General features: G+C 43.8%; 1 protein-coding gene across 2 annotated transcripts in view; it reads right to left on the bottom strand.

Annotated features, from left to right (window-relative positions):
• Nucleotides 1–21,550, bottom strand: part of ttc7a (tetratricopeptide repeat domain 7A) — a 99,720-nt gene extending 78,170 nt beyond the window's left edge. For both annotated transcript variants that reach the window (XM_060925601.1, XM_060925602.1), the window contains exons 1-3: nt 21,265–21,550; nt 3,815–3,978; nt 3,171–3,339 (exon numbers count right to left, since the gene is read on the bottom strand). In XM_060925601.1, coding sequence (XP_060781584.1) covers nt 3,171–3,339; nt 3,815–3,978; nt 21,265–21,535 — 604 coding nt within the window. In that variant the 5' untranslated portion in view covers nt 21,536–21,550. The remainder of the gene's footprint in view (nt 1–3,170; nt 3,340–3,814; nt 3,979–21,264) is intronic.
• Nucleotides 21,551–23,331: the final 1,781 nt, after the last annotated feature.

Here is a 23,331-nt window from a genome sequence, read left to right on the forward strand (position 1 = left end):
GTAGCCAGCTAATAATCTTTCAGTTCTTACCTGGGGGATTTTAGCGCATTTGTCCTTGCAAAAGGCTTCCAAGTTTCCTGGGCTGTCTTGCATGCACTGTTCTTTTGAGATCTAGCCACAGATTTTCAATGATGTTTAGGTCAGGGGACTGTGAGGGCCATGGCAAAACCTTCAGCTTGTGCCTCTTGAGGTATTCCATTGTAGATTTTGAGGTGTGTTTTGGATCATCGTCTTATTGTAGGACCCATCCTCTTTTTAACTTCAACTTTTTTACAGATGGTGTGATGTTTGCTTCCAGAGTTTGCTGGTATTTATTCGAATCCATGCTTCCATTGACCAATGAAATGTGCCCTGTGCCACTGGCTACAACACAACCCCAAAGCATGATCGATCCACACTCATGCTTCAGAGTTGGAGAGGTGTTCTTTTCCTGGAATTTGGCACCCTTTTTTCTCCAAACATACCTTTGCACACTGTGGCCAAAAAGTTCTATTTTGATTTCATCAGTCCACAGGACTCGTTTCCAAAATGCATCAGGCTTGCTTAGATGTTCATTTGCAAACTTCAGACACTGAATTTTGTGGCTCGGACACAGGAAAGGTTTTCTTCTGATGACTCTCTCAAGAAGGTCATATTTGTTCAGGTGTTGCTGCATAGTAGAACAGTGCACCACCACTCCAGGGTCTGCTAAATCTTTCTGAAGGTCTTTTGCAGTTAAACATGGGTTTTTATTTGCCTTTCTAGCAATCCAGTGAGCAGTTCTTTCAGAAAGTTTTCTTCATCTTCCAGACCTCACCTTGATCTCCACTGTTTCTGTTAACTGCCATTTCTTAATAACATTACAATCTGAGTAAACAGCTACCCGAAAACACTTTGCTACATTCTTGTAGCCTTCTCCTGCTTTGTGAGCATCAATTATTTTATATTCCAGAATGTGAGGGAGTTGCTTAGAGGAGCCCATAGCTGTTGATTTTAGGGACAAGTTTGAGGAGTCAGAGAATTTATACAGCTTTGAAATCTGCATCATCTGACCTTTCCTAATGAAGAATTTGAACAAGCCACAGCTCAATAAGCTAATTAAAGTCTGGAACCTTGGTAAAAGTTACCTGAGAACTCAAATGCATTGGGGTGCCCAAACTTTCGCCTGGTGTTCCTTTTCTTTTTTCACTCTCCAATTGTACAAAACAAAAATAATATACAAATCTTGCACAAAACGCTGAAAAGAAATGTCTCATCTTTATCTTTATGCCTTTTGGTGATCAGTTCATCTTCTGCTCACTTAACTATTCACAGTAACAGACATTTTCAGCAAGGGTGCCCAAACTTTTGCATGCCACTGTACTCCCTACATGTGACAACAATCTCCTGAAATCTACATACGTCTGGGCAACAGGGTAGGGTGGCAAGACGGGAACCTTTTTTAACCAAAAATAACATCCAAGCCTGACTAAAGTTTGAAAAAAGAAATACATACAATCTCCCAAAACCATGTGGAATAATGCATTGTGGTCTGATGAGACCAAAGTTAAACTTTTTTTGTCAAAAAGATATATGTTTGCCCCCCCCCAAAAAAAAACAAACACAAAAAACCCACACATCACCAAAAGAACATTATCCCCAGTGGTGAAGCATGGTGGTGGCAGCATCATGCTTCAGGGCTGCTTTTCTTCAGCTGGAACTGGTGCGCTAATCAGGGTGGATGGAATAATGAATAGATCCAAATCCCAGTCGATTCTGGGTCAAAAGCTTAAGGCTTCTGCTAAAACAACTAAGATGAAGACGAATTTTACTTTTGAGCATGACAACAACCTGAAACACACCTCTAAATCAACAGAAGGAATGGCTTCATCAAAACACAGGAAAGGGGCGGCATGGTGTAGTAGTTAGCACTGTCGCCTCACAGCAAGAATGTTCTGGGTTCAAGCCCAGCGGCCGATGGAGGCCTTTCTATGTGGAGTTTGCATGTTCTCCCCATGTCTGCATGGGTTTCATCCGGGTGCTCCGGTTTCCCCCACAGTCCAAAGGCATGCAGTTAGATTAACGTGGGGCAGCCTTAGGTTGAGGTGCCATTGAGCGAGGCACCTAACCCCCAGCTGCTCTCCGGGCGCTGTTAGCATGGCTACTCACTTCTCTGGGTATGTGTGTGTGCTCATTGCTCGTGTGTGTTCACTGCTTCAGACAGGTTAAATGCAGAGAGGAATTTCACAAGTGTGCGTGTGATGAAGTGCTTCTTCTTAACAGAGTTAGAAAGCTTTTGTAAGGAAAAATCGCAAAACGGATCAAACTGAATGACTCTTACCCCAAAAGACTGAATGCTGTGATAAAATCTAAAAGGTGCTTCAACTAAGTATTAGTTTAGGGGTGTGCACACCTTTGCAACCAGGTTTTTGAACTGTTTTCTTCTTTGTTCTAAAATGATCCTTATTGTTTTTCAGTTGAATTTATTTGTTGCGGGCGGCACGGTGGTGTAGTGGTTAGCGCTGTCGCCTCACAGCAAGAAGGTCCGGGTTTGAGCCCCGTGGCCGGCGAGGGCCTTTCTGTGTGGAGTTTGCATGTTGTCCGCGTGGGTTTCCTCCGGGTGCTCCGGTTTCCCCCACAGTCCAAAGACATGTAGGTTAGGTTAACTGGTGGCTCTAAATTGAGCGTAGGTGTGAATGTGAGTGTGAATGGTTGTCTGTGTCTATGTGTCAGCCCTGTGATGACCTGGCGACTTGTCCAGGGTGTACCCCGCCTTTCGCCCGTAGTCAGCTGGGATAGGCTCCAGCTTGCCTGCGACCCTGTAGAACAGGATAAAGCGGCTACAGATAATGAGATGAGATGAGATTTATTCGCTGCAATTTCACAATAAAGGTAGAACAGTTTCTAACAATTTATCTTGGTTTCATTTCTTTACATCACAAAAAAAAAAAACCCTGCCATTTTAACACGGGTATCGGCATGTTATACCCGCTGCAGCACTTGTCGCAACTTGGATTACGTGGATGAATGCTGTGTTGTAGGATGCAGCAAAAAGAAAAAGACAAAATACAGTATTTAGTTTGAGTGTAAATACACGTTACTGTTGCTGCTAAGTAACAACCTCCTATTACATGATTGTTAAGCTTGTATCCAATATAATTAGCAAAACAGAGCCTTCACAAAACCAAGCATCATTTCTAAACGGTTCATACCTTTGATGACAAAAGCCTCAGCCAGCATGCGCAAACGGTAAAGGGGATTATCATCCGCGGTGAATTCCTCAATGCCAGCTCGGGCACACATGCCCTGGGCATCTCGATAGTGACCCTGTACATAGTGCACCTTGGCCAGTAGTAGTAAAGCTTCATTGAGGTAGTGTGGCTGGGGAGAAACAGACAAACATGACTTCCACATATTAAAGATTGACACATAGAAGCTTTAGAGACTACATTCTGTTCAAAAATGCCATCGAATGACTTGAACTAAAGCTGGAGGTGGTGGAAAATAAAGAGCTTTAACAAATCTTAGATCTGATATATTTGTGTTTGATGCACCCATGCTGTATCATAAATTTTCTTTTCATTTATAATATATGCCAAAGAATCATGTGAACAGATAGAGTTTATATGGCTATTAACGGTTAAAATCTTGTCCACTATAATTAGTAATTTACAATCATGTACAGCTAGTTACAGATAATAGATGTTTTATGGATAAGGAGTATTCTAGAACAGTCCTGTTCAGTTCACATTGATTGCACTGACATGACAGACTATGACTATAAACTCTGACTCTCTTTCACACACGTACATACAGTATGTACAGTATAGAACAGTGATGCGATGCTGTAACACACCTCCAGGCATCCTCTGCTCAGTAGACTGTCCAAATGGCCTTTGGCTTGGGCTAATTTGGGTTGATTGTGTTCAGACAAAGGAGTGGAGTTCTTAAGAAGAGCCACGTTCTCTAGAAGGCACTCCTCCAACAGAGCCTCAGCCTGGAGCAGCAACCCATAGTCATCTTCACACGCCATGGAGGGGGAGAGAGAGAAAGAGAGAGAGAGAGAGAGAGAGAGAGAGAGAGAGAAGGATCCATTTTTGCTGTTACTGGAAATTTTATTTCCGACATTCTTTCCTGGAGCTTGAGTCCAAATCTGAAAACATGGTTTGGTTTTTATTTTAATTGTAAGGTACTTTTGTATTTTTATTTGGATAATTGCACTTTGTGAGATTTATGGATAAAAAAAAGTAACCATTGTCATTGAAAGACTAAACAAGTACAATAAAAATGGGTCTCATGAAAATTTAAAGAGTTAGAAAAAAATGAGATCATGTGATTCAGCACAACACAGACTAGAACAATCTATTATTTGTGGGTTTATAATTTTTATTTTCATTGAAATAGTTGCTTTCTCTTTTTTTTTTCAAAAAAGGAAGACAAATACTCTATTATTTGTGTTACTAAGCATGAGTGATGACTGAATAAGTAATGGCACACAGTGGCCTTACAGCAAAATAAACCAAAATACACTATTACTGTCTATCAGGAAACAAAATAAAAACAGACAGCACTTATTAGATCTTTGGGCAAAAATGGGTTAATGAATGAATTAAACAGTCCATAAATAAATACATATATTGTATCCTCGTGTATGACACGTAAAAATGTTATCTAATTCATGGAGTACAAAATCTTAAAAAGAGATACAATCTCGTATATAGTTTTTTTTCCCCAATCATAAAAATATCTAGGTGGTACGGTGGTGTAGTGGTTAGCGCTGTCGCCTCACAGCAAGAAGGTCCGGGTTCGAGCCCCGTGGCCAGCGAGGGCCTTTCTGTGTGGAGTTTGCATGTTCTCCCCGTGTCCGCGTGGGTTTCCTCCGGGTGCTCCGGTTTCCCCCACAGTCCAAAGACATGCAGGTTAGGTTAACTGGTGACTCTAAATTGACCGTAGGTGTGAATGTGAGTATGAATGGTTGTCTGTGTCTATGTGTCAGCCCTGTGATGACCTGGCGACTTGTCCAGGGTGTACCCCGCCTTGCGCCCGTAGTCAGCTGGGATAGGCTCCAGCTTGCCTGCGACCCTGTAGAACAGGATAAAGCGGCTACAGATAATGAGATGAGATGAGATGAGATAAAAACATCTAGTAATTGAAGACACAATAATGGATGCTGCGTTCTATATAATTTTGTATGAAACATTTTTCGTCCTGCGTTCTGACAATAGAAGAAATGCTGTATGTCCTTGTTACAATACAGTACCAACATGCATGTGATTTCTTACTGCAGCCATCTTCAACATTTTTTAAAAGATGAATATCAGATTAAAGGAATCCAGTCCTAAGTCAGCACCCAAGCACCACTCTGCTCTTACGGAGACATGCAGTCACTGGCCTATAATGCATGGCTGAGCTCCACCTACACAACTCCGATTAAAAAAAATAATAATTAAAAAAATTAAATAATAATAATAATAATAATAATAATAATAAAAAACTGTCCATTAAGCTGCTTTGCTTTTTTCCAGGACATCTTGAAGCTAAGAGTCTGCGAGTGTTCTAATGACATTTAATGACTTCAGTTGTGTTTGCTTTGGCACAAATACAAAGCTCAACCAGAACATACTTTGAAATGTTTTTTTTTCCCTATTGTAGAGCTCTTGTATACACATCGTGTTTCCTGTTTAGTCCAGGTTTTTACGCTTCTCCACTGAAGACTGGTATGTCCGGCAATAAAGACAGCGCATGATGTTATATATCAAGTTAATATCAACATTTTTCAGTAGTTTCATAGACATTAACACTTAAGAGGCACAACAACTCAAAAAATTATACACAAAACAGACAGTTAGTAGTAAGTCTGGGTGACTTGTAGCGTTTGAAGTCCAGCGGTGAAAGATCTTTAAGATTATAACCAGTGTTGTAGTCAAGTCACTAAACCTCGAGTCCGAGTCCAGTCTCAAGTCCTCAGCGTTCAAGTCCGAGTCATTAAAAAAAATTTCAAGTCGAGTCTACTACTGATCCGAGTCAAGTCCAACACTCCAACTGCACCTTTTGACAGTGGCGGTTTTAGCACCATTAATATATGTGCAATACCTCACTCCATAATGTGTAACACAACACATACACCTCAGACTGTGCACCTTACCCCCCTTACACCCCCCCTTTTTTTCCTCCCTCCTTCCTCTCTTTCTCTCTCTCTACATGCTGTTTGCACTGTTATTGGAGATGCTTTAATCTCATTGTACATGTGTATAGTGACAATAAAGGCATTCTATTCTATTCTATTCTATTAACATTAGTTAGTACATGACGTATGAACAGGTGAATGTGCGTTCTCTTTGTCAGGGAGTGCGAAGTATTCTGTCAGAGATGGTTGGGAGATGGATGTAAGTGCAGAAGGTGTGTTTATTAATACAAGTGAAGAGGGTAAACAATCCAGAATGGCAGGAAAAATCATAAAACAGTGAAACAGGCAATAGGCCGAGCGAGGTACAAACAGGCTATCGTAGACTCGGCAGAATCAAAGACGAGAAATAGGAAATCAGGGATCAGGAAACCAAACAAGGAAATAAGGATCAGTAATGTGTCAGCAATACAACTCAATACTTCGCAAAGTAAGTGTGCTTTCACAGTTTTTATATGGGCATGCTGATTGCACCTTAATCCTGTGCGAGTCGTTTATGGCATGCGTGAGAGTCTGCTTGGTGTGCGCACTGTCCAGAGCGCGCCCGAGAGTCTATCTGATGCACGCGCCAAGGCGCGCAGGTGTGACACTCTTGCACGAAATTAGTACAAAAATTAATGTAGATATAAATATCTTAACGTATGCCGAATTATTATGGCATCTCATCTCATCTCATTATCTCTAGCCACTTTATCCTGTTCTACAGGGTCGCAGGCGAGCTGGAGCCTATCCCAGCTGACTACGGGCGAAAGGTGGGGTACACCTTGGACAAGTCGCCAGGTCATTACAGGGCTGACACATAGACACAGACAACCATTCACACTCACATTCACACCTACGGTCAATTTAGAGTCACCAGTTAACCTAACCTGCATGTCTTTGGACTGTGGGGGAAACCGGAGCACCCGGAGGAAACCCACGTGGACACGGGGAGAACATGCAAACTCCACACAGAAAGGACCTCGCCGGCCACGGGGCTCGAACCCGGACCTTCTTGCTGTGAGGCGACAGCGCTAACCACTACACTACCGTGATTATTATGGCATGTTACAGAAAATAAAGAAAAAAATCCGAGTCCTCGTCTCCGATTTACGAGTCCGAGTCCAAGTCAAGTCACAAGTCCTTAAAATTAGGGCACAAGTTGGACTCGAGTACTACAAGCCTGATTATAACACAGTTAGTATATTACATTTACATCATTTGGCAGATGCCTTTATCCAGAGCGACTTTCAGAAGATCATATAACTGCACACGATCAACTTGCAGGTGAACCAAGTGAAGCAGGATGGAGCTCCTTCAATCACTTCTAAACCATCAGCTTACTCACCTTCTAAGTGTCTCTGTGAAACTCCTGAAGATTCCATTAATTACATGAAGATTTAATTAACACACGTCAAACTGCCTAATCTTACTACTAATTGACGCTCTCAAGTATAGTAATCAGCTTCCGAGATTAGGTACGACAACGCTATTCACCAACCCGCAGGGGCATATACTTCTCCCACCAAATGTGCAGCTTAAAGGTGTAGTTTGTCATTCTAAGTGTATCTATGCTTATAAAATTTCAAAAATATTTTCTAAGTAGCTTGGAGTCGATTTCTCTCGTTTCGTCATTTAAGGCTTCTGTGTACGTTTTTCTGAACTTGAAATTAGACCAGCCCGCAGCTGGAAGAGAGCTGAGTCGAGTGGAGATAAAGGAGAAAGCTTGACAGAGTTCTCACTCACTGCCATTGCAATTCTCTTTGCAGGCTGCAGGAGTCATCAAAAATTACATACTGCTCCTTTAAAGGAGTACGCCACCCCCAGGTGAAATTGAGTCAGTCCCTGCAGTCCCTAGAGTTGGATGAGTGAGCCAAAGCGTTTTGTAGCCGACCCAGCCATTGTCCTGATCTAGAAACGCCCCAGTTAGCTTTAGCTTAGCGTAGTCGCTGTAATCCGGCGTGTCCAGCTAGCATTGTCGTTGCAAAAGTGAATCAAATAACTCAAGATTTTTTATAATTATTTCTCATGACCTGTACATTCACATCGAGTACACATATCAATGCAAATTAACACGAAGGGATTGCATCTCATTCATTATCTCTAGCCGCTTTATCCTTCTACAGGGTCGCAGGCAAGCTGGAGCCTATCCCAGCTGACTATGGGCGAAAGGCGGGGTACACCCTGGACAAGTCGCCAGGTCATCACAGGGCTGACACATAGACACAGACAACCATTCACACTCACATTCACACCTACGGTCAATTTAGAGTCACCAGTTAACCTAACCTGCATGTCTTTGGACTGTGGGGGAAACTGGAGCACCCGGAGGAAACCCACGTGGACACGGGGAGAACATGCAAACTCCGCACAGAAAGGCCCTCGCCGGCCCCGGGGCTCGAACCCAGGACCTTCTTGCTGTGAGGCGACAGTGCTAACCACTACACCACCGTGCCGCCACGAAGGGATTTACTAGACCAATTTATATCTGGAACTATTTTCGGCCACAGCACAGGCAAAGCACCGCTGCAGGCGCAAAGACACCACGCAGCACCACAACTTCCGTCAATACACCAGTGTCAGCCTAGTAGCAGAGAACTTAGTAGTCACGCTGCTGTATTGACGGAAGTTGAGGGTTTTCAGGTGCTGCGTGGTGTCTTTGCGCCTGCAGCGGTGCTTTGCCTGTGCTGTGGCCGGAAATAGTTCCAGATATAAATTGGTCTAGTAAATCCCTTCGTGTTAATTTGCATTGATATGTGTACTCGATGTGAATGTACAGGTCATGAGAAATAATTATAAAAAATCTTGAGTTATTTGATTCACTTTTGCAACGACATGCTAGCTGGACACGCCGGATTACAGCGACTACGCTAAGCTAAAGCTAACCGGGGCGTTTCTAGATCAGGGCAATGGCTGGGTCGGCTACAAAACGCTTTGGCTCACTCATCCAACTCTAGGGACTGCAGGGACTGACTCAATTTCACCTGGGGGTGGCGTACTCCTTTAACAGCAGAATAAAGTGTTTCGATATTTCAGAGTTTTATGTTCGACTGATGTTGGCATGGCTTGACATCTACAGCTGAGATGTTTGTGACCATGCTTAAAGTCAAATATGTTTTCCAACACAGCAGTAGTGCAGTGGAGCATATCACACAGCATGGTGTGTACGCTGTAGGTTTTGCTCGACACTTCATTGTTTGGAATAATAACAGGCATCACACTGCTGAGGCTAATAATATTAGCTTTGTTTACTTTAGCCAGATGAATGGTGAGAAGTACACAGGCGTGGTGTGCATGCATTCAGCATTTAGTAGGAACCATACTGTATGTCCTCACAATAACAGGAATACAATGATCTCTACAATTACCGGCACCCTTTGTAAAGATGAGTAAAAAGGGTTCGGAACAAATCCACCTTTTGGTGAAGTCGCTTCATCTCGCAGTGAAAAAAAGAAAAAAAAATCCACCCTTTAATTTAAAGAAAAACAAATCCCTCATCAAGAAATAATTATTTTCATTAAAAACACATGCACCATTATTATTGGCACCCCTGCACTTAATACTTTGTACCACCTCCCTTTGCCAGTAAAGCAGCACTGAGTCTCCTATAACATTTTAGAAGGTTGGAGATACAGAGCAGGGCGTCTGAGACCGTTCCTCTTTACACAATCTCTCCACATCACCCAAGGTCCTCGGCCCTCTCTTGTGCTTCTCCTCTTCAGCCCACCCCAACAGGTTTACAATGACATTCAAGTCAGGGGACTGAGATGGCCAGGGCAGAAGCATCATTCTGTGGTCAGTTAATCATTTTTGTGTTGATTTGGACATATGCTTCGGATCATTGTCCTGCTGGAAAATCCAATGACAACCCAGTTTTAGTTTCCTGGCAGAGACAGACAAATTTTGATTTAAAATGTTCTGGTATTTCATGGAATCCATGATGCTATGTACTCGAACAAGGTTTCCAGGGCCTTTTGAGGAAAAACAGCCCCAAAACATCACAGAACTTTCATCATATTTTACAGCTGGGATCGGGTTCTTTTCATTAGAACCGTCCTTCTTTTTACACCAAACCCACGTTGAGTGTTTATTGCCAAAAAAACTCCATTTTTGTGACATCAGACCATAGAACACAGTTCCAGTCAAAGTTGTAGTAGCTTTTTGCAAACTTCAGCCGCTTAAATTTGTGATTAACTGACAGAAAAGGCTTTTTTTCTGGCAAACCTTCCAAATAATCTGTTGGCATGGAGGTGGCATCTGATGGTGGTTTTGGAGACTTGGAAACCCTAAGATTTTACTTTTTCTTGTAATTCACCAAGTCATCCTTGGGGATTTTTTTGCCTCTCTTACCCTCCTCCTCACTGTACGGGGGGGCAAAATAAACTTGGGTCCTCTTCTACACAAGTTTGTAACAGTTCCATTTGGTGTCCACTTATTATTGCCCTAACAGTAGAAATGGGCATTTTCAGTCCAGCAGCTTTTTTTTTTTTTTTATAACCATTCCCTGACTTATGAAGGTCAACACACTTCTCCCACATTTGGTTTGTGTGTTCTCTTGTCGTTCCCATGTTGATGGATGACGAAGGGAATTTGGCCTTTCTATCACCTCATATTTGTTCCCCAGTTAATCAGGAAGTCATGAATTACAGCTTGAAAGTTCCTACACACTCCAATCAACTCAAAAATGTACAATTTAAAGGGGTTACACTGTGTTCACTATAATTTCCAGGGGTGCCAATACAGGGCTTTCCACAAGCGCCGGCTGCCGGCCATACAGCCAACTACACAATTAAGTCCAGCCGGCTACTTTAATGGCTATTATTTTTGTAGCCCACAGGCTCTAAATATTAATTTTCGATTTTAATAAAATTAAATGTTTATCTAACGGACTGACAATGTCAAACTGAACCGCACTCATTTAAGTTGTGATTCGCGCTGTTTGTACCGATAATAACCACAAATTCCCTGCAGACTTCGTTGATCAAGGGAGAGTAACTCATCCGCGGCCCCGACATGCGGTGTGCGCGCGCACTCGGCGGAGGCAGTAGTGTGTCGGAGGGAACAGAAGCAGAGATAACGCTTATTTTGTCTCCGGTAAACCAGTCTTCTCTCGTTCAATTACGTGCTGGCATCAAAAGACACCGTTGGTTGTAAAGGAAACCAAACTGAGTTGTTGGAGTGTATTTTCATACACAAATGGAGAAATGTTCGCTGAGTGTTTAATTGTGTAGCCGCCACTGCAGACCGTTGTCGTTGTTAATTCATAGCATGCTCAGCTGCGTGAATGTGTCTCATCTCATCTCATTATCTCTAGCCGCTTTATCCTTCTACAGGGTCGCAGGCAAGCTGGAGCCTATCCCAGCTGACTACGGGCGAAAGGCGGGGTACACCCTGGACAAGTGGCCAGGTCATCACAGGGCTGACACAGAGACACAGACAACCATTCACACTCACATTCACACCTACGGTCAATTTAGAGTCACCAGTTAACCTAACCTGCATGTTTTTGGACTGTGGGGAAAACCGGAGCACCCGGAGGAAACCCATGCGGAGAACATGCAAACTCCACACAGAAAGGCCCTCGCCGGCCCCGGGGCTCGAACCCAGGACCTTCTTGCTGTGAGGCGACAGCGCTAACCACTACACCACCGTGCCGCCCCGCGTGAATGTGTCATGCACCGAAAATAAGAGATTTACAAGCCAGGAACGCCTCATGATGCAATACGCAAGAAAAGAAAGAAGATTTACTGCCATTTTACTTTGTATTTGAGTAAAGTGAATAAATAAATGGTCTGTGGAAAATACATTTAATCCTGGGAACTGCGTGCACAGGAGTTTATTTTGTGTTTACTCCCCCCCCAGCTGGCTACTTATTTGTCATGGCTGGCTAGTATGAGCCTTAGTGGAAAGCCCTGCAATAATAGTGGGACATGTGTTTTTGTTGAAAATAATTATCTCTTGATGAGGGATTTGTTTTTCTCTGAATAAATTTATTTCAATTAAAGGTTGGATTTTTCTCATTTTTTTCAGTGTGAGATGAAGCGACTTCACCAAAAGGTGAATTTTTTCTATCCCTTATTACTAATCTTTACAGAGGTTGCCAATAATCATGGAGGTCACTGTATATGACAAATTTGCCATTGTGCTGACATTTACACTACCGTTCAAAAGTTTGGGGTCACTTTGAAATGTCCTTATTTTTGAAAGAAAAGCACTGTTCTTTTCAATGAAGATCACTTTAAACTAATCAGAAATCCACTCTATACATTGCTAATGTGGTAAATGACTATTCTAGCTGCAAATGTCTGGTTTTTGGTGCAATATCTCCATAGGTGTATAGAGGCCCATTTCCAGCAACTCTCACTCCAGTGTTCTAATGGTACAATGTGTTTGCTCATTGCCTCAGAAGGCTAATGGATGATTAGAAAACCCTTGTACAATCATGTTAGCACAGCTGAAAACAGTTGAGCTCTTTAGAGAAGCTATAAAACTGACCTTCCTTTGAGCAGATTGAGTTTCTACATTTGTGGGGTCGATTAAATGCTCAAAATGGCCAGAAAAATGTCTTGACTATATTTTCTATTCATTTTACAACTTATGGTGGGAAATAAAAGTGTGACTTTTCATGGAAAACACAAAATTGTCTGGGTGACCCCAAACTTTTGAACGGTAGTGTACTTGGTCCCTGTGGAGAAAATTGCTTTTTTAACGAAAAGAAAATACAAAAACTGGAAAGAACTACTACAATAACAAACTCTATCCTCAACTGAAGTAATAGCAGTACCATGTTTATCTAGACGCAGGGCTTTTCAAAGTGTGGGGCGCGCCTCCCCTGGGGGGCGCAACGTGAGGAAATATAAACCAGAATAAGTTACTATTGCGGACATTTAGCGAACTTCAGCTAGCCTTCGCCAGAGACAAAATGGATCGATTTTTAGTACCTAAAGCTACAGTGAGTGAGGAGACAGAGTCTGGGCCGAGCAAAAAAAACAGAGCCTCCAGGATTTTGCGATGTTGCGATTTGCAAATTCAACCAATCCCTGCGAATTCAGGGCGGCGTTGCAATTATATCCAATCACCGCAACCTTCCCGCAAATTTGACCAATCGTTGGCGTCGTCTTGAGGTGACGTCGACAAACTACCTTCCGCCTTACTTCCGTGTATAGATAGTTTTCACTGACGTCACGGCATTCCGGGGAACGCCCCCGAGCCGCCATCTTGGAGGGCAAACAAAACGGACCATCGCCACTACCGGCTACGTTATCTCGGACGAATTTATGAAGTTATATAGTCAGTTTTCTAAAATAAAGACCAATGTCAGCAATATCAAGCAAACAGAAGTATATAGATACACATCTCACGGTATGCAGCCAAACTGGCCTTGATTGGGGGAATTTGACCCCTACAAAGTGGACAAAGATGCATTTTCAAGTGACTATGCAGGGCTGCCAAAGCCTGAAACTGCCAAAGCCTGCTCCAAAGCCTGAAACTGACTTCATCAAACTTTAAAGGCTGTCTGATATATACAACTTTATATATTCACAGCGCGCCTTTTGGCGGATGCCGCCTGAATCGCGCAGATCCGATTTTTTTTTTTTTTAGGGGGGGCGTTGGAGTGTCTGATTATAATTTCAAAGTAAATTCTGTATTAAAATTACTAAATAAGCAAATCCGTTACAGTCCATGAAACAGGAAGTATAAGGATGAGAAAAAAACAGTTTAAATCGGGAAGCTGCGCACATTTGCGCAGTCCTGCACACCACTCAGGACTACAGAATAGACCTAAAATGTTTTTCAAAAATGACCCTTGCGTGAGTGAAGTGACAAGTTTCATAGAAACGTGACAAACGAGCGATATTAAGTGTACATTACAGTGTAAACGTACACTCAGCGGTTCCAGTCAGGCATTCTCCAGAGATTGTTCACATGATGTTTTGGTTTCCAAAAACAAACTTAAACACAATTGATTGTTTATTTAAACAACTTAACACTTATAAAATGATCGGAGCAGACTTTGCTGTGTTTGGAAGGCTGATAATCCTTGCGGTTAATTCTCGCAAGCCATAGATTTCTCCTTTGTATGCTGAGTTTCTTTGTTTGCTCGCCTTCGTGCTCCCGTACAGTGGGAATTCCATAAAAGCTCCGCTTGACTTCATCATCTGACCTATTACGACAGCCGTGAATACAACAATTTTGCACCATTGCAAGCTTTAAATAAATGTAAATAATATATAAATGAATGTAACTCGCGCGCTACAATGTGTGCTCAGTGACCCGTACGGTAAGCTTGCCCTCCAAGATGGCCACCACCAGGGAATCCCCGACTCTGTGACGTCATGTGAAAACTGTCTATACATTCAAGAGAAGCAGCATGCGCGCAGTGTTGCCAGATTGGTTGCTTCTAGTCTTCAGGAGAGACTGCCTGCACACAGTACTAGTATTAATAGTGTTTTTTTCTTACATGAAAGCTGAGGCATTTATATTATATTTTAAGGTAACTTCATGTTGTGCTGTGAGGTTCTATGCACTTTAACTTTTGAACCAACAGGTGCATTTGGGGGGCGGCACGGTGGTGTAGTGGTTAGCGCTGTCGCCTCACAGCAAGAAGGTCCTGGGTTCGAGCCCCGGGGCCGGCGAGGGCCTTTCTGTGTGGAGTTTGCATGTTCTCCCCGTGTCCGCGTGGGTTTCCTCCGGGTGCTCCGGTTTCCCCCACAGTCCAAAGACATGCAGGTTAGGTTAACTGGTGACTCTAAATTGACCGTAGGTGTGAATGTGAGTGTGAATGGTTGTCTGTGTCTATGTGTCAGCCCTGTGATGACCTGGCGACTTGTCCAGGGTGTACCCCGCCTTTCGCCCGTAGTCAGCTGGGATAGGCTCCAGCTTGCCTGCAACCCTGTAGAAGGATAAAGCGGCTAGAGATAATGAGATGAGAGATGAGGTGCATTTGGATAAGTAAAGCCTATTTTTCTGCATTTTTGTAGTCTTGGTAATCTCTTATATTGGTAAAGTTGTTTATAGGACCATTTCTCAGTGTCTGTTTTTTTAATCAATAGTTTTTCAGTAATAACTTAATATTTAACATATCACTCAATTTTAATCTCATCTCATCTCATCTCATTATCTCTAGCCGCTTTATCCTTCTACAGGGTCGCAGGCAAGCTGGAGCCTATCCCAGCTGACTACGGGCAAAAGGCGGGGTACACCCTGGACAAGTCGCCAGGTCATCACAGGGCTGACACATAGACACAGACAACCATTCACACTCACATTCACACCTACGGTCAATTTAGAGTCACCAGTTAACCTAACCTGCATGTCTTTGGACTGTGGGGAAAACCGGAGCACCCGGAGGAAACCCATGCGGACACGGGGAGAACATGCAAACTCCACACAGAAAGGCCCTCGCCGGCCACGGGGCTCGAACCCGGACCTTCTTGCTGTGAGGCGACAGCGCTAACCACCGTGCCGCCCGTGTACAACAACCATTTTTTAAAAAATAATACGAATGGAACATTAAGTATAGCAACAACAAAAATTTTGAGGGGGAGCGCTGTTGTTTATTTGCTCTCTGAGGGGGGGCTGACTCACCCACACTTTGAAAACCCCTGATCTACAGTAATGCTCATTAATGCAAATTCCTCACCAAGATAGTAAAGCAAGCATTTTAGCCCTTTGTAAAGGACCAAATGTTTGCATAATGATATAAATATGTAATAGTGTTTGAAACTGTGAGGGCATATGGCTGATCCCCATGAAGCAATGCAGCTCTGTAACACTTTCCATAATAACCAACTGTAACAAATAATCAGAGTTTACCATCAATCACATCATGCATCATGGATATGGTGATAAATAGCAGCTGGTTCTGTTTCTTAAAGAAGTAAACAAAGGTGATTACATAGAAGAAAAAAAAATCAGAAGAGGTGATAAAATTCAACCGTGTGCTATGTGTGCATTTTTGGATTTCTAAAGGACACCTAACTGCCACAGTGAGCAGAGCAAACTGTGAAATGGGAAGGAAACTAAGTTACACAACTGTGGGGATACAGTGGTGCTTGAAAGTTTGTGAACCCTTTAGAATTTTCTATATTTCTGCATAAATATGACCTAAAACATCATCAGATTTTCACACAAGTCCTAAAAGTAGATAAAGAGAACCCAATTAAACAAATGAGACAAAATATTATACTTGGTCATTTATTTATTGAGGAAAATAATCCAATATTACATATCTGTGAGTGGCAAAAGTATGTGAACCTTTGCTTTCAGTATCTGGTGTGACCCCCTTGTGCAGCAATAACTGCAACTAAACGTTTGCGGTAACTGTTGATCAGTCCTGCACACCGGCTTGGAGGAATTTTAGCCCATTCCTCCGTACAGAACAGCTTCAACTCTGGGATGTTGGTGGGTTTCCTCACATGAACTGCTCGCTTCAGGTCCTTCCACAACATTTTGATTGGATTAAGGTCAGGACTTTGACTTGACCATTCCAAAACATTAACTTTATTCTTCTTTAACCATTCTTTGGTAGAATGACTTGTGTGCTTAGGGTCGTTGTCTTGCTGCATGAGCCACCTTCTCTTGAGATTCAGTTCATGGACAGATGTCCTGACATTTTCCTTTAGAATTCACTGGTATAATTCAGAATTCATTGTTCCATCAATGATGGCAAGCCGTCCTGGCTCAGATGCAGCAAAACAGGCCCAAACCATGATACTACCACCAGCATGTTTCACAGATGGGATAAGGTTCTTATGCTGGAATGCAGTGTTTTCCTTTCTCCAAACATAATGCTTCTCATTTAAACCAAAAAGTTCTATTTTGGTCTCATCCATCCACAAAACATTTTTCCAATAGCCTTCTGGCTTGTCCACATGATCTTTAGCAAACTGCAGACAAGCAGCAATGTTCTTTTTGGAGAGCAGTGGCTTTCTCCTTGCAACCCTGCCATGCACACCATTGTTGTTCAGTGTTCTCCTGATGGTAGACTCATGAGCCAACGTGAGAGAGGCCTTCAGTTGCTTAGAAGTTACCCTGGGGTCCTTTGTGACCTCGCCGACTATTACACGCCTTGCTCTTGGAGTGATCTTTGTTGGTCGACCACTCCTGGGGAGGGTAACAATGGTCTTGAATTTCCTCCATTTGTACACAATCTGTCTGACTGTGGATTGGTGGAGTCCAAACTCTTTAGAGATGGTTTTGTAACCTTTTCCAGCCTGGTGAGCATCAACAACGCTTTTTCTGAGGTCCTCAGAAATCTCCCTTGTTCGTGCCATGATACACTTCCACAAACATGTGTTGTGAAGCTCAGACTTTGATAGATCCCTGTTCTTTAAATAAAACAGGGTGCCCACTCTCACCTGATTGTCATCCCATTGATTGAAAACACCTGACTCTAATTTCACCTTCAAATTAACTGCTAATCCTAGAGGTTCACATACTTTTGCCACTCACAGATATGTAATATTGGATAATTTTCCTCAATAAATAAATGACCAAGTCTAATATTTTTGTCTCATTTGTTTAACTGGGTTCTCTTTATCTACTTTTAGGGCTTGTGTGAAAATCTGATGATGTTTTAGGTCATATTTATGCAGAAATATAGAAAATTCTAAAGGGTTCACAAACTTTCAAGCACCACTGTAACTTGGATAATTAGGAAAGCAAGAAAGTGATTTTTTACAAATTGAAAATGGCATTCACGTTGTTATATTCATGTTATGTGGTGTAGTGGTCTGCACTGTCGAAGAAGGTTCCGGGTTCGAATCTCATGGCTGACGGGGGCCTTTCTGTGTGGAGTTTTGCATGTTCTCTTTGTGTCTGTGTGGGTTTCCTCCAGGTGCTCTGGTTTCCTCCCACAGTTCAAACAAATGCAAATGAGGTAAAATACCCAGCCACTGGGGTTGCACAAGCCAGTGTACACTTAGTGCTGGTTCCAAGCCCAGATAGACTGGGGAGGGTTGCGTCAGGAAGGCATCTGGTGTAAAAACCTACGCCAAGTCAAATATGTAGCTCATGATAATTCGCCATGGTGACCCCTAACGAGAGCATTCGAAAGAAGAAGAAGAAGAAGAAGATATTCGTTCTTTAAAAGGCATGATGTGCTTTTGTTAAACCCAGTTTGCTGAGCAAAATGTTTTTTATGAGTGTGAAAGCATATGATAAAGCTTAACACATCCTGAATGTCCAGTTACATTACATTACAGGCATTTAGCAGACGCTCTTATCCAGAGCGATGTACAACATACCCAGGGCAGCCTGGGGAGCAGTTGGGGGTTAGATGCCTTGCTCAAGCGCATTTCAGTAATTCCTGCTGGTCCAGGGAATCAAACCGGTGACCTTTTGTTCCCAAAGCTGCTTCCATTAGGCAATGGCTTCTCTAGTTGCCTCCTCCAGTCCTCCCACAGCATGACTGAAACGGATGCAATCCTTTGCTCTGGTTTTCATTACTTACGCTATAAGCTCTAGGTCTGTGATTGCATTCAACACTACTGCGCTGCGTCAAGTGAAGCACTTGGAGCCCTGTTGTGTCTATAAGTTATGGCACCTTTGCCCGTTCCAGTACTTCATGTTCTACAAATTCAGTGTTCTCCACGGGTGCTTTTAAAGTGGCGCACCGCCACATTATAATTCTGGCCCGCCACTCTTCCCTTGCAGTGTTCTCCACAGGCGCTTTTAAAAGTGACGCACCACCATGTTATAATTCTGGCCCGCCACTCTTCCCTTGCAGTGTTCTCCACGGGCGCGTTTAAAAGTGGCGCACCGCCATGTTATAATTCTGGCCTGCCGCCCTTCCCTTGGCCAAAAAAAACCCAACAACACATAACTTCATCAGTATACACCAAATAAATCATAAAGTATTCGTTTTACTATAATTTTTAACTATTTAACACGCAGAAGACCATTAAACGAATGCATACGGGGCTACCTGAAGTGGCCACGCGATTGCAATAGAAAACCATCCGGCTGGCTGCATACAGATTGTGACACAGAGCTGTGCAGATTGAGGTCTATCCCTGCGTTACACTACACCGCACCGCATTACACTATACTGACACATAGTAACGCTGGAAGCTACAAGCTGCAGCTAGCCAGCAGCTAAATAACTTTGCGAGTGTTTGTAGCGTTATTGTGCAACGGTTACGCTTATCTATCGTCTTTTCTGACCATACGCAGTTACGGTAATCATATAACAGCACACACACACACATAAGTTAAGTTCAGGTCTTTTATTTTACGTATCTGTGATTGTGTAGGCGAGAGCTGTATTTTCCCATTGCCTCCCTGTGGTTGTTTACTGCAGGACTTCCAGGTTCCTGGGTCAAAGGACCCGAACTACGGAGGCCGGGGTGGCTTTGTAGTGCCAGTCTCAGGCACGCGCACCAGCTTATGCATGGATTGTAGAGGTTTCACCCAATTAACATTAATTATGTGTATTGTAAAAAATGCATGCATTTATTGTAATTGGGTATTTTGTTTCTGCATGGAAGTTCATTTATTTTTCACACACAGAAAAACATATAATTAATTTAGGGATGCGCATCAGTCTCAACTGAAATGTCAAATGAGTCTCACATTGACAATAAAGATGATATGTACAGTAAGAATGTGTTAATTTTTTGTAAAATTATTTTAACAATGGGGCGGCACGGTGGTGTAGTGGTTAGCACTGTCGCTTCACAGCAAGAAGATTCTGGGTTCAAGCCCAGCGGCCGGCGAGGGCCTTTCTGTGTGGAGTTTGCATGTTCTCCCCGTGTCTGTGAGGGTTTCCTCCGGGTGCTCCGGTTTCCCCCACAGTCCAAAGACATGCAGTTAGGTTAAAGTGCATATCACGGGTAAATTCAGGAGCAAGATCAATGTAATTCTCCTATTTTATATTAAACTTTGGTCAAATATCTGTCACATTCTGCATTCTCTGCAATTTTTTTACCTTGCGCAATACCAGAAAAATTCAGTTGAAATCAAGCCATTTGAGGCGAATTGGTCCGCCTCTGAAAAAACTTGGCATTTGGATTTCCCGGCAAACATTGATTTTTGTGACGTCATCTGCGGGACGCATCCCTCTGAATCCTACCGTACATCAGCGCTGGTTTGTTTATGAGAAAACGACCTGGTGGTTTTCTGCAAATTTCTTCAACGTTATCACGTAATTATTAAAATGGTTAACAGATGTATCATAGGAGGGTGTACAGTAGCAACACCAATTATGATGGGATTAGTACTCATCGTTTCCCAAAAGACCGGACAATGAGAGAGAAATGGGAGCGCTTGGTCTACACAGGCTGTGCACTGAAACCGTGCAAAGCTCACGCAGCCTGCTGGCGCTTCCGCAGGTAACGTCACGAATCTGGCTCCAGACTCCCTTGGGATTTTTCCAGACCCGTTTTGGTTTTTTTTGTTTTTCTGCTGTAGACAGATGGCCTTGTGCAAACTTACCCTTCTGGATGAGTGTGTAAAGGGGCATACTTTCATATAAAAAAAAACACGAAACTGGTCCAGAATATGCACTTTAACGTGGGGTGGCCTTGGACTGAGGTGCCCTTGAGCAAGGTACCTGACCCCTGACTGCTCCCCGGGTGCTCTGGTGTGGCTGCCTACTGCTCTGTGTGTGTGTGTATTCACTGCTTCAGATGGGTTAAATGCAGAGGATGAATTTCACTGTGCTTGAAGTGTGCATGTGACAAATAAAGGTTTCTTCTTCTTTCTACCAGGGCTCTGGCCCCTGGAGCCAGTTGGGGGCCTAGGCGGCCCCCAAACCCCCGCCACCACCTTTTATTTTTGAAATGTCGAGAACACGGAAATTAGAGACAGTATTGTTTAACTACAGCAATGTGTGTGTGTGTGTGTGTGTGTGTGTTCTGTCCTGTGCAACATATCAGACTGAAAAGTTTCAAATGCTGTCAGTCTGTTCACAGTTGAGACACATCATGTTAGTCAACACAGACCAGGAAGGGGAAAAAAAGTTTTTTCTAAGTTATACAAACACAACACCCTTCTGACACGCGCACTTGTGTCACAGTGGAGCGGAAAACTGAAGCAATGCGACTGACAGCAGTTTCACAACAACAAAGTACAAAGTTCACAGGGAGCACTGTCTGCAGCACTGTGCCGCACATTACAGCCACACTGCGCCCATCACTTACCGTCCTCGTGGAAGCGAGCAGCCGCGAGCTGCTCCACCAGAGTCGGGATTCTGTCCCACTGGCACTCAGCCCTGCTGCGCTCAATCTCCGCTTGCAGGCGGTACAGAGACAGCGAGAGACGCGCAGACATCCCGCTCAGCTCCCGCGGTCCCTCCGACACCCGCCGACTCACCGCACTCTGCCGGACAGTAGAGCGCAGTGAGCATGCGCACTGACACACGAGCGCACGGCATACTCTCACAAGTGCGGCGCGCGGACTACTACTGAGCATGCGCACTGCACAGGCACGACTTTTGAGGCGGCTCTACGTGTGGAAAACATCATCTCTCACCAAAGCGCACTGCATGTGCTTTTCAGTTTGGCCTGATCACTTTATGTTAGAAACCCAACAGTTTATATATAATACTGTTTCCCAGTGTGACGCTGTAATGATAATACCGTATATACACTGTTGGGTCCTGATACACAGTACCTTCACAGCATTACTTTGTGACTCATGGGGCAGGTCGGGGCAGGTCGCCACACTTTCAGATTTCTTGGGCGCGGTACATTTCAGTGGAGAAAATGGCACACAGAGAGTGAAAGAATAAAGCCTCCGGTACATCTGAATTTATTAGGAACGCCCGCACGCACCATCCATTTTATTACGACCACCTAGCAACAGCTTAGCAACCACCTATAACATCTTAACAACACATTTGCAACGCCCTGGCAATCACCTAGCAACACCTTAGCAACCACCTAGCCTAGCAACCACCTGGCAATCACCTACCAACTACCTAGCAACACCTTAGCAACCACCTCGCAACACCCTAGCCAAGCAACCACCTACAAACACCTTTGCGACAACTTGGCAATCACCTAGCAAGTACTTAGCAACACCTTAGCAACCACCTAGCAAGACCTTTGCAACGCCCTGGCAATCACCAACCAACTACCTAGCAACACTTTAGCAATACCCTAGCCTAGCAACCACCTGGCAATCACCTACCAACTACCTAGCAACACTTTAGCAATACCCTAGCCTAGCAACCACCTGGCAATCACCTACCAACTACCTAGCAACACCTTAGCAACCACCTCGCAACACCCTAGCCAAGCAACCACCTACAAACACCTTTGCGACGCCCTGGCAATCACCTACCAACTACCTAGCAACACCTTAGCAACCACCTAGCCTAGCAACCACCTGGCAATCACCTACCAACTACCTAGCAACACCTTAGCAACCACCTCGCAACACCCTAGCCAAGCACCACCTACAAACACCTTTGCGACAACTTGGCAATCACCTAGCAAGTACTTAGCAACACCTTAGCAACCACCTAGCAAGACCTTTGCAACGCCCTGGCAATCACCAACCAACTACCTAGCAACACTTTAGCAATACCCTAGCCTAGCAACCACCTGGCAATCACCTACCAACTACCTAGCAACACTTTAGCAATACCCTAGCCTAGCAACCACCTGGCAATCACCTACCAACTACCTAGCAACACCTTAGCAACCACCTCGCAACACCCTAGCCAAGCAACCACCTACAAACACCTTTGCGACGCCCTGGCAATCACCTACCAACTACCTAGCAACACCTTAGCAACCACCTAGCCTAGCAACCACCTGGCAATCACCTACCAACTACCTAGCAACACCTTAGCAACCACCTCGCAACACCCTAGCCAAGCACCACCTACAAACACCTTTGCGACAACTTGGCAATCACCTAGCAAGTACTTAGCAACACCTTAGCAACCACCTAGCAAGACCTTTGCAACGCCCTGGCAATCACCAACCAACTACCTAGCAACACTTTAGCAATACCCTAGCCTAGCAACCACCTGGCAATCACCTACCAACTACCTAGCAACACCTTAGCAACCACCTCGCAACACCCTAGCCAAGCAACCACCTACAAACACCTTTGCGATGCCCTGGCAATCACCTACCAATTACCTAGCAACACCTTAGCAACCACCTCGCAACACCTTAGCCAAGTAACCACCTACAAACACCTTTGCGACGCCCTGGCAATCACCTACCAACTCCCTAGCAACACCTTAGCAACCA

Source organism: Neoarius graeffei, chromosome 7 (genome assembly GCF_027579695.1).
Source record: "Neoarius graeffei isolate fNeoGra1 chromosome 7, fNeoGra1.pri, whole genome shotgun sequence".
Lineage (NCBI taxonomy): Eukaryota > Metazoa > Chordata > Actinopteri > Siluriformes > Ariidae > Neoarius > Neoarius graeffei.